The sequence below is a fragment of the Streptopelia decaocto genome, assembly GCF_964273445.1.
Source record: "Streptopelia decaocto genome assembly, chromosome: 1".
Lineage (NCBI taxonomy): Eukaryota > Metazoa > Chordata > Aves > Columbiformes > Columbidae > Streptopelia > Streptopelia decaocto.
Window position 1 is genome coordinate 64,896,664 of NC_138663.1, and position 12,013 is coordinate 64,908,676.

The 12,013-nt window shown below is 41.4% G+C and overlaps 1 protein-coding gene across 20 annotated transcripts in view; it reads right to left on the reverse strand.

The window, feature by feature from the left end:
- The window catches only part of CACNA1C (calcium voltage-gated channel subunit alpha1 C), a 490,018-nt gene that overhangs the window by 74,203 nt on the left and 403,802 nt on the right, over positions 1–12,013 (reverse strand). For all 20 annotated transcript variants that reach the window (XM_082047656.1, XM_082047663.1, XM_082047666.1 and 17 more), the window contains 8 exons: positions 10,374–10,480; positions 8,795–8,882; positions 7,528–7,635; positions 6,795–6,847; positions 6,544–6,690; positions 5,464–5,665; positions 4,845–5,003; positions 2,135–2,245 (listed from right to left, as the gene is read on the reverse strand). In XM_082047656.1, the coding sequence (XP_081903782.1) occupies positions 2,135–2,245; positions 4,845–5,003; positions 5,464–5,665; positions 6,544–6,690; positions 6,795–6,847; positions 7,528–7,635; positions 8,795–8,882; positions 10,374–10,480 (975 nt within the window). The remainder of the gene's footprint in view (positions 1–2,134; positions 2,246–4,844; positions 5,004–5,463; positions 5,666–6,543; positions 6,691–6,794; positions 6,848–7,527; positions 7,636–8,794; positions 8,883–10,373; positions 10,481–12,013) is intronic.

Genomic DNA, 12,013 nt, shown 5'->3' on the forward strand with positions numbered 1-12,013 from the left:
TCATTTTTGTGAAGATATTTAATTAAAATAGAAGTTTAAGAGTTAGTACTATTTTTGTCATACATGCAAGACTAGGATTTGAAACAGCTTTATTCTTCTCCCTGGCTATTCTTTTAAGATGGGCAAGACCCAGCCTGAGGTTATTGTCTGTTGTCTTATTGTTGAGAAGATTTTATTAATACTCCACTATTCTGATAATACTTTTACTATAGTTTAGTAGCTGAGGTTTTAGTTTGGAAATTACAGAATCATGGAAAATTGGGCTGAAAGAGGCCTTGTGAGATGGTCTAGTCCATTCCCTGTCCCAAGGCAGATCATCATACATTCCTAAACTGTTTCTAAAATGTTTCCCTAAATTAATCATAGAACCTCAAATTATGGAGATTCCACAATCTCTTTAAGCAACCTGTTCCAATGTTTTGCTCTCCAGAGGATACATGTTTACCCTACCTAATAGTTTGTTGTTCTTGAAAAGGAGATTGAACACAGAAAAGTAAGACACAGGAAGTAGAAAGGACCTCCAATATCACCAAGTCCAATTCCTTACAGTTAGAAGCAACCATGTCAGGTAAAGTCTTCCTTATATATGTATAGAGCTCTACATTTGAGCGGGTTGAACTTTTTCCCTAAAGTATCAAAACAAATTCTGCTGAGAATGTCATCTTTCCCAAAGTCAAGAATCTCCTGTAAAGTAGAACCACAAAATCAGAAGAACATTACAAAGCCTGTGAAATATATTTTTGGATATATAATGTACAGATGAGACAAAGTGCCAGAAGATTTGCTTGCTGACATGGCAAAATCTCAAAAGTGAAAGGTAAATCCCTCCTGAAAATTATGTTCCCTTCTGAAATGGATGATGACACTTCTAAATTTCCTAAGACAGTGTTTGAGATTTCCCCCCCAAAAAAAAAAAAAAAAAAAAAAAAAAAAAAAAAAAAAAAAATCAGTCCATCACCAGGACTGCAAAAGATTCTTCTGAATTCCAGGAGAACTACATCTGAGAAAGGATAGTGATATTGGGCTCATGAGAAAAGTTGTGACTCTTCTAAGAAAAATCCCTAGAAAGTGTGGAAGTAGGAGAGAGTGGCTGGGTGGGAGTAAAGTCAATACAGAATTCAAAAGAAAAAGTAAGACTGAATTCAGTAGAATTGAAGAGCAAAGCTTCTGAGATGTGGATGAGGAAGATGTTAGGTTAGAGCTATGAGGAGCTCTTAACTACAGTGATCCTCTAAAAGTTTAGCATGAAGGATAAGCATGTCAGACATTATTCTTCTCATCTTTATGGATGTTAAAACTGATGCTTCAGACGGTATATGCCAATCCCAATGTATCAAGGTATCATTGAAGATATTAAATGGCACGAGGTACCTGTGCTTAGGTGTCTGGCTTCCACTCCTTATGACACACCATTGAATTTAAACCCCAAAGAAGAAAGCCTTATGTAATCTTCAACTATGTGAGGTCAGAATCTTTGTCATTGTCCCCCAGTAGCTGTGCCAACTTAGTTGGAAGAACTTGAAGGTTATAATTATATCCATGGTGCAACTATGCTACTAGAATGCTATGGCCCAATGGACAGGCCAATAGTTTCAGTCAGGACCTGCTGAGATACTGAATATTATCAATAAAGCATTAAATTCAAAACTAAAGTAATCCAAACTATCATTGAGATGTAGCCCTCCCAGAAGAAACATAGCTAATAACTCAAAAGCTAATAACTCAACATGAGTCACGCTTGCTTAACTTCACTTGGGCCAGGAGACTAATCATGAGATGCTATTTATAATTTATTTATGAAAAGTCAGAGGGAGCATTAGGATAACATTCAGAATGGAAAACATGTTCTAGTATAACATAGTGTCACTATTATAACAATGAAAAGACAAAACTAGGAACCTTCTCTATTAGCAGATGTGGCTTTTTTTTTGTTGGTTTGGTTTTTAGTGTGTCTACTCTCCAGTGAAAAAGTTATTAAATATATGTGAGACTCCAATCCAGAGAGCAACTGTCCAGCTCAGTTATTGGTGGGGTAACAGATCAGAAAGTTTCACCTCCTCCTTCTCCTCACAGCTGCCCCGCACACATGCACACACACACAGAGGCCAGGAAACTCTATGCCTATAGCACCTACCTTGGGTTTGAAGGCGATTAATTTCAGGACCATCTCAACAGTGAAGAGGCCAGTGAAGAGCATGTTGAGGATGTTCATGGCTTCCTTGAACATGCAGCTCTGACCGTAGTGCTGAAAAATAGCATCCCGGCAGCAGCGTGAGGAACCGACACAGCAGCTAGTTAGGAATCCGTAGGGCCCCTCTGTGTTGGTCTCCTCTAAAGAAAACCCCAGCACGCTCCAATTTATTTCAGTTTAGAATTCCCATCTCCCTTCACACATCTCCATGCCTCTGGCCACTTTTGGCATCTGGCTCTGGATCTCCTATCTTTTTAAAAAAGTCTTTTTGAGTGAGGGTTACCAAAATCACACTTGCCATTCCAGTTGAGGGTTCATTATAAATTTGCATAATGGTACAAGACAGTCTCCAATTGTGTCTGCTATCTCATCCTTCCGTAACACTTGGATTACTTTTTTGTTTGATGCTACTGCACAGTCAACAGGGGTTTCACTGAGCTGTTCATAATTATACCAAGCCATTCCCCAAGTAATTACACTTAATTCAGGATTCTGCAAAGTACATGAGCAGCTCAAATCATATCTTTCCAATATGCATTATCTTGCATTTGTCAACTCTGAATTAAATTTGCAATCATGCTGCCTATTCACTTAACTTTATTAAGAACCTATGAAGTTACTCTCTGTCTTCTACTAATTAATTCAAATAGTGTCTTCTGCAAATGTTGCCACCTCACTCTTCATAACCCCATTTCCAGATCATTATACTTGAGACTGATTGACTAAGGTCATCTTCCAGTTCATTTTATAAGACCCCATTTGTAGTTGCTTAACTTTGATAAACTTTAACCAGCTGGGATGAGCTTTCATAGTCTGCATTGGCTCAGGGTAATTTATTTAAAGTAGTTTCAGTTAACACAGTTCAGCTGCAGCTGAAAGCCAGCCCAAGGAAAAATATACTGTTGAGGTGTTTTGTCTCATAACATTTTCTTTGAAAGGCTTTAGTACCTGCAGGACTCTACTTAAAAACCTGGAATTTTACTGGCATGTGGCTTTTGTATTTGTTGTCCCTTACAACATTTGACTCAAATCTGGCCACAGTATAAGCCTTTGAAAAAACTGTACTTTTCTCAAGATGGATGTAGACTTCCTAGAATCTCCAGAGGTGCTGTCTTGCCTGTGGGCTCACAAACATCTCTCAGTTTCTAGCCCTACCTGCCCTGGGTATGTGCCATTTTCACAGAAATTGAGCATGTTTCAAAGCCTCAGAGTGAGCATAATAGTCCCTCTCTGTTGCTTCATGACAGCATGGCAGTTGATATTTCAGTTCGAGAGCTGAGTGCGTTCTTGGGCTCATGCTGCCTCACTCCCTTGTTGGTACCTAAAGTCAAGATTGCAGAGGAAGCCTTTTCAGTGGAGATGGGAAAGAGCTAGACCAGATCCAGAAAAAGTAGGGGGATCAAGAAATCTGTTGAGATTGGACTGGAGGGAGTGAGACAAAATAAGGTGAAAATTAACCGGGAATACAGACTTAGACTGTTAGTGACTGATAGGAGGCTGAAGCTATGCTTGAAGGGAGGTTGGAGGCTGGGCAGACTGCAATTGAGCCAGTGGAAAATGTAGTGCTGGGATGCTAATCTCAAAAGGGAAGCTGGTGTAGGAGTGCATCAGGAGTTGGACCCACAGTAAGGGACAAACTAGAGAAGGGAACAAAGTGCAGCAGACAATCAAATGGAAAAGGCAGAAAGACCAGAAAGGATGTCTGTGGAGGAATAACTGCAACTGTGTGTCTCTGGAGTGAAAAGAAGGACTGGTTGAGGAGTGGGGATATGGACTGTCTGGGCCACAGACCAGGGAAGGGAGTTCGGAGCCTGACTGGGTGAGGAGAAAGTATTGATTTTAGGGAGGAGAGTGACAGGCAGACTAGTTCTTAAGCAGACAGAGCGTAGAAGAGAACAGGGCTTGAGTGGCCAAGGAAACTGGGACTCCAGAGACAGGGTTAGCAGGTGGACTCTGGGACTGACTGAAAATGACAGGGAAGTGAAGGAGGCCTTGGGCTGAAACGAGCTGGAAGGAACAAATCAGGAAAGTACAGACTTGGGGAAATGTACAGAACAGCTTGTGTCTGTGAGAGTCCATTTTCCAACTGAAAGGAATGTAAGACTTCTTTTTTGTAAGCTAGCTACTTAGTAAACGTTTTGACTCCTTCCCGTTTACTGTTGTTCCATCTGTACATGTTAATCTACTGTGAAACTAATTGCTTTCTACTTTTTAACATGGAAAAACTCAAAATTTAAAATTCAGATCTCAGGTGAGTGGCAGTTCTGGGCTTATTCCTGCATTTCATAGAGGCCAAGTCGGATTTTAAAAGTCACTTGTTATTATAGTGGCAACTGAATTGGTTTGTGATGTAACTGTTTGTGTGTTGTGGTTTTATTTTTTTTTTTTTAATCTATTTGTTTTTAAGGAGTTAAAACAAAGTTGTTGCAAGTGTCAGATATTAGCAGGAAGAGGAGGAGAGGCAGATTCCTTATTTTAACTAAAAATCGTCAGGAGTGAACATGGTACAATGGTTTTATCATGTCGTTCTCCTCCCTCCCCCTCAATACATGGTGCAAAGGTGAAAGTAGGTCTCAGCCTTGGCCATTTCTTCATTTTCCCCAATAAAGTCTAATAATTCATCACCTGTAGGGTTTTCTATTTGCTTACTTACTTGCATGGCCAGGCAGATGGTGTTCAGCAGGATCAGAACGAACATCAGGTATTCAAAATAGGTGGAGTTGACCACATACCAAACTTTGTACTGGTACTGGTTTTTAGGGATGTATCTCCGGAGGGGCCGGGCCTTCAGGGCATATTCTACACACTGGCGCTGTGAAAGAGGCAGCGTAGATTTAAAAATAAGAAACAAAATACAAAGTTGGTCAGTTACCCCAAATATAATAAGAACACAACGTATTTCAAGTTTTTTACTGAAATGGAAATATTTGGTAGAAGAATTTCTTTTAGGTTGTAATCTGAATACACATACTCTACCTGTTGAAGAGTTCCATATGCGTTTACTTTGGCCAGACAATGCTGTCATGTTCATCTAATCTTAGTGAACTAAATGCTATAGCACACATTTTAAGTACGTGTTGTCCCATCATCAAGTCTTACAGCAAGATTTTTTTTTACCTGACTCCTGAAAGATGGCAGTGAAGCCAGCTTAGTGCTATATCTCGTTGGCGATCTTCACATGTTCCCCTCTGTATCTATTTCTCTCTTAAATGCTTATTCTGTATTTATTATGTATTTTCAACTTTTAGTGGCAACAAGGCGTTGTATATTACCTGGTTTTTGTCCAGCTCACAGTTCTTGTACTCTTGTTCTCCTTGTTCCTGAAATGTGACGATGACGAAACCAACGAAGATGTTCATCATGAAGAAAGCAATGATGATGATGTAGATAATAAAGAAGATGGAGATCTCAACCCTGTGATTATAGATGGGTCCCACATCCTCCATGTGGGAATCAATGGACCTATACAGCAACCTGAAAGCAAACAGGAGCCCAATGCAGAGAAAATCTGCAATTGCCTTGAGGCCTTATAGGTGGTGTTATAAAGTTTAACTTCGTGATTTTCTTCTACTTGTATCACGATTAATTCACTCACAGATGAGCAGACCTGCATTGATCTGAATGCGAACTCTTGCAAAAGAGAAGACATGGCTCTTACCAACTCTACACATTCAAACCTGTTCAGAGGTGAAATGTTTCCGTAGTTGAACAATTAAAATCTAAAACAAAAGCATGCCCTTCAGTTAACAGAAGACAGGAGAGTTTGTTGTTGGGAAGTGCATTTTGTAAGAAAAAGGAATCTCAGCACTTTTAACATTTGTTAATGCTGCTGTTGGCATTACCCCCTGACATCCTGCGTGTACATGTCACTCTGACAGAGTTGGAGGTGTGGGAGTCCTTGGCCTCTGTAGCACAGACAGCACAGCCTGGTAAGATATTCTATGTCTGCCTGTATGGCAGAGATAGCACTGCTGTGTTTCATATTGTCCTACTGGCTCCGTCAGTAAACTTGCAACACCTGGCAATACTGGTAAGCGCCTGACAAAAATTTAATATCCATTTGTATACATAAAATTTGTAACAAATACTGATATCATTGCTACTACTGGCAATCATTTTTTTAGGAGTTAGTGACAGTGCTGCGTACTGTTTGCAAGTACAGGAACAGCAATTCTTGCAGGCCCTGAGGAATGTACAAAGTACATAATACTACAATGCTACTACTGCTATATTTAATGCTTTAGACTTATTTAAATACTTAGAATGAGAAAGACTATGCTCTGCATTTGAATTTTCTCTTTTGAAATGAATGAGGACATTGCTAGTGTTGCATTGGTCCAAGAAGCACTCACTCTGGCCATCCCTCAAAGGTTGAGACAGTGAAGAGGGCCATCATGGCAGTCAAGACATTGTCGAAGTCAAACTTGCTGTTCTCCCAGCTCCGAGGTTGTATCATTGGCTGGTTGACCTCACCATCCTTGTATGTAATGTAGTATCCTCTGTGGATGGAGAGCAGAGAGAGAACATGGCAGAACTGCACTTCCAGGAGGGCCTGAGAGTGGGTGATCAGCGAGGGGGGCTAGCTGGGAAAGGTCAGACCCACCTGCATTCTGCTGCTGTCTGCTTGGAGCTATCAGTGCAGCTGTACAGCTTGCCCTTGAAAAGGAAGAAAGAGGAATGAAACTTCCTTTCCTGAGAGTGCAAGGGTTAGGGCAGATCATGTAGCAAGGAAACTGCATTTACTACTTGTTTAATTGACTATGAGTATGTTTACATGCTCTTTTTGCAGGTAGATGTGAGAAAACCGGATCGAGAGTTGCCTGCATCTGGGTAGCTTAGAGCATAGGTTTTTATCTGCTTGGACAGTACTTTTATGTGTACATCCTGAGGTGCATGACCACTAAGTGCTGCAGAGCACTAGTTGTAAGAAGGGTGTTGAAGGGCAAAGAAATAAAAGCAGACATAAATAAGTGAATTAATAACCTCCAATGATTATCTGGCATGCCCATTCCTGTAAGTACTAATCCTTTAGAGCAGCCCCCTTCACCTCCCTGGCACTAAGTCATGCCACAAGCCATTTAAAGAAGAAGGAAGTTACTGATGTTACTGATAATTTCTTACGGTTACAGATGAAGGCCAGGAGTTCTGAATATGCCTCATGCAGTTTTGGTGAACTGCTGGTAACAGGAGCCCAGGTAACACTAATAGTGCCCCAAAATGTTTTGCCTTTTACACAGAAGACTCCATCCCCCTTCATGTTTCTTCACGCTATTTTTCTTCCCACCCCGTAATACAGCTCAGGGTAATAGACGAATGAATGGGCCCAATGGTTTTACCTTAAACAACTGAACTCCAATGCAGGCAAACATGAACTGCAGCAAAGTGGTGACGATCACAATGTTTCCGATGGTTCGAATGGCGACAAACACACACTGGACCACATGCTGCAAATGGAAGATAGGAATAAAGTAACTTGCAGGATTGTTCTGAGCTGCTCTGGCTAAGGGAGAAGCTCAAGACTAAAAATACAAATAAAATAATTTCATTTAACTATTGCCCATTAAGTAACGTCTTAGGAAAAGGGAGAGAAATCCAACTTGTTACGTTCCTCACCATACTCTTAGAAGCAGGCAGAAAGGGTTAGCAAAATACCAAAGCTCAGCTCTCTGAAACTTCCAGCATCACTGACTTTCATAGCTGGGCACCCACCAGCCCCACAGGAAAGAATTTATCTAATACAGCAATGCTACATTAAAATAGGCTTGTGTGCCCATCTGTAAACCTTGCAAGCTACATCATTTAACCTCAGTGGTGATGCCTGGCCAGCCATCTGGAAAGCAGCTTGGCAGAAAAGGACTTGGGTGTCCTAGTGGACACCAAGTTGAACATGAGCCCTCTCTGCAAAGCTGATTGATGTTATCCTGGGCTGCATTAGGCAAAGTACTTCCAGCAGGTTGAAGGAGGTGATCCTTCCCTTCTACTCAGCACTGGTGAGGCCAAACCTGGAGTCCCGAGTCCAGTTCTGGGCTCCTCAGTACAAGACAGCTGTGGATCTACTGGAGGGAGGTCCAGCAAAGGGCTGCAAAGATGATTAAGGGACTAGAACATCTGTCCCATGAGGCAAGTCTGAGAGAGCTGGGACTGTTCAGCCTCGAGAAGAGAAGGCTCTTGGGTGATCTTATCAATATATATAAATACCTGAAGGGAGGGTGCAGAGAAGGCAAAGGCAGGCTCTTTTCAGTGCTGCCCATCGACAGGACAAAAGGCAATGGGCACAAACTGAAACATAGGAGATCGATCTGAACATTGGAAAACACTTTTTACTGTGAGGGTGACGGAACATCGGAACAAGTTGCCCAGAGAGGCTGTGGTGTCTCCCTCCTTGGAGGTATTAAAAAAAAACATCTGGGCATGGTCCTGGACAACCTGCTCTCAGTGGCCCTGTTTGAGCACATTTGTCAGACAAGACAATCTCTAGAGGTCGCTTCCAACCTAAACCATTCTGTGATTCTGCTGAAACGCTACTCAAACCACTACATAAGTCCTTGTAGCCTGAAATACGTTGAGTTTACTATTTACACAATGCATTGAAACTCTTCTAACCTTTAGTCCCTTGGCTCTGTTGATGGCCCTCAGTGGTCTAAGGACTCGCAGAACACGCAGGATCTTCACCACATTGATGGCATTGGACCTGGAAGAAAGTATGAGAAGGTTTGAGAGATACAGGATATAGGGGATGTGCTGTGAGGGCAGATGGATTTTACACACTCTTTCTTGTTTGAAATCTTACATAGCTTTAGAGTGCTTAGGATAGCTAGAGAGGCAACTCTTTGCTATAGCACTTCAGGAATAAGGAAACTACACTCTGATGTTAACTTCATTGGTCTTGCTTCCTGATCTAAGCAGGCTCAAGTATACATTCCCCTGGCTTTCACTATCTCTGCTGTATTAATGAAGGCAATAGAACATGGGCAGGGTATTTTTTTAAGCAGAGCAAATACTCTGCCAAATACTCTGTATATGTCTATGATATGGAAATTCTGCCAAGATGTAGTCACCACAAGACACTTTCAGATAAGCTTCAAAGAAGCACTTTACTGAAATATTCATAGAAGAGTGGAAACTCCAGGTGACTCCAGCATTAAAGGTATACCATCCACTTTCAGTTTGATCCTGCAATGTGTTTGGCCTCTGTTTTGCAAATCAATTAAGTGTGTACATAAATTTAAGGATGTGGAAACTCCCACTGAATTGATTAGGATGACTTAGGTACTTAATTTTAGTGCTGAACATAACTTGTGTACTACAGGAGAGTTCTCTGCCTCTTCACAGATTAAAACTCTGAGAATATTCTCCATACCATATGACATCAGGCCCTCCTACTGATTTTGGGAACAGTTTTTTTGCTAACATATTAAGAGTCCGTCTAGGTCTGCAAGAAAGAAATAGCAGGTCAAAACAAGTACTGTACCATTCTTAAGACCTTGACTGAAAGCCTGATGGACCTGACAAATCCTTCTTCTTGACTTAGCTCTGGAACATAATATAGGTGAGCTGCTAACCTGTCATGGTAACAACTGGGAGCTTATTTCTCATCAGATGTGATACTACTTAGGAAACTCCCTATCTGACACACAGAGTTCCACATAGTCAAGCAAACTATAAACTTATTGAACAAATTAACACATCAACCAAGACAAAGTGGTAGGACAGAAGCAGGATTGACTGTTGCTGCCACCACTGCTCTGCAGATCCTTGCACAGCTCCTGAAGCACTCGATGGTCATCCATTGACCAAGACCCACAACATCTTAATAAGTAGCAAAAGATTATCACCCTGTTTTCCAAAGAGGTCATGAGAGGTCTAGGAGGGAACAGTAGGTCACTTAACTGTACTGAGCAGATACAGTGAATCAGAGATCTTGGAACAAAGCTAAGTGTCATGATTCCCAATGGACCAAGTTTCTTGTTCTCATTTGCTCTTTCTGGAAGGTCCCCACTTCAGGTCACTAGTGCAGCACGTCCCAGTTATTACCTCCCCTCTTGGGGATGAATTTTAATGGTGTTGAATCATCTGAGAAAAATACCTCCAGGCTCATGAGAAAAATCTTACCCAGAGGTGTCATCTCCCAACCTGGCCCTACAATCCCCAAAAAACAGCCAGTTGAAAATAGTGCACTCACTGGATCCCAAAGGAGATGAGAGAAACGCTGACCACCAGCAGGTCTAAGATGTTGAAATAGTTTCTGCAGAAGGAACCCTTATGGAGGAAAGCCCCGTATGCGGTCATCTGCAGGAAGGCACATGAAGACAAAACCACACTTTGGTGTTAGCATCTGTTCAGAAACCAAACCCATCTTGTTGTGCTCAGACTATTATAACTGGGGAGGGGCAGTATTTCTAACATAGCAGACAATTTACCCCCAGACCCCAAAGGGGAAGTTGAATCCCCATTGAAAGAAAAGAGAGTGAAAAAGACAGTAAGATAAACATGAAAGACCTAACTAGGGAAAGCCAGTACTAGGTTCAGTGGGGAAACAGGCACTTTGAGTGCATAAAGTACGTAATATTTAGAATCAGCAAAGCAGCAGAATGACTGTTTGCAAAAACTATTCTTTGCAATCATATGTTTTCCCCTTTTTCTTCAATGGCAGAGGACACTTGTGAGTATGATGCTTGTATTATATAAAGGCTTATTTAGCTAAATTGAATTAAAAAAACATAAAAAAGGCTCTTTTGTAATGTTTTTCAATGCTTAGACCAGCTGCAGTGAACAGTTGAGCTCTCTTCCCTCTGTGAAGAAAAAGCAGAATTCCTCAGGGACTTGATGCTTTAGAGCTGAACTGAAGCAACAGAAGAAACTCTCTTCAGTGTACTCCTTCCATTCAGCTCAATCCTGTACCCCTTTTCCTATACAGTTTCCTCCATTTTTATTCTAGAAGCAATTGAATTTTCCTCACAAAGCCCAAGGTAAGATTCCTTGAGACAGAATGGTTTCATTGTGAAGGTAATTATTATGAACATCAAACAGCAGAGGAAGAGAGAAATGCTACATATTTTACAAGTGACTCTCTGCCTCATCTGGGTATGAAGCGGTACTGAATACCTGCTGGCCTTGAGTAGGATGTCACAGTTCCAGAACTGGATTAAGTGACAGTGTAAACAGAAATGTGTCTCAGCCACAATGTCAGACCTAAACACTGCTGAACTCAGAATTTGAATTTTAGACTGAGCTTAGTTACAGAATGTGACTTAAGGAGTCTGACATGGTTGAAGAGGATGAGGTGATGGGGGTATTTGTACCACCTACTTTAGACTCCGTGAGCAATCTAATGTAGCTACTTTGGAGAAACCCCATCCCCGCAACTGCTAATGGTCCTCCATTACCTGGATTAGGAACACAGGCTTCTAAGTTGGTCCTCTGGATTTTGTCTAAGTTAGATGTCTGAAGTATTATAACTTGAAGCAGACACCATGAGATTGCTCATCAGTTATGAGCTCTAGCCAGACTCCCAGCTGAGAAGTGTGAACTAGAAATTCAAACTGGAGTTTTCCGACTCCTGCAGATAGCTCAGGATGGTGTGCCTGCTAGTGATTTCCAGCCATGCCTACCTGTGACGACTTTATTCAGAGGAGGGGGGAAGGGCACATGGTATATCAGATTATTTTTTTCACCAAACATCCATGACATCAGGGAACTGACTATTAATCAGTCAGACAGAACTTAGAAGGGGAGGAAGTATAAACTCTGGTCTTGGGTTAGAATTTATACTTATAGACACATTCAGTTGGGGAAGAAGGGAGGGGTTCTTGCCATAACAAA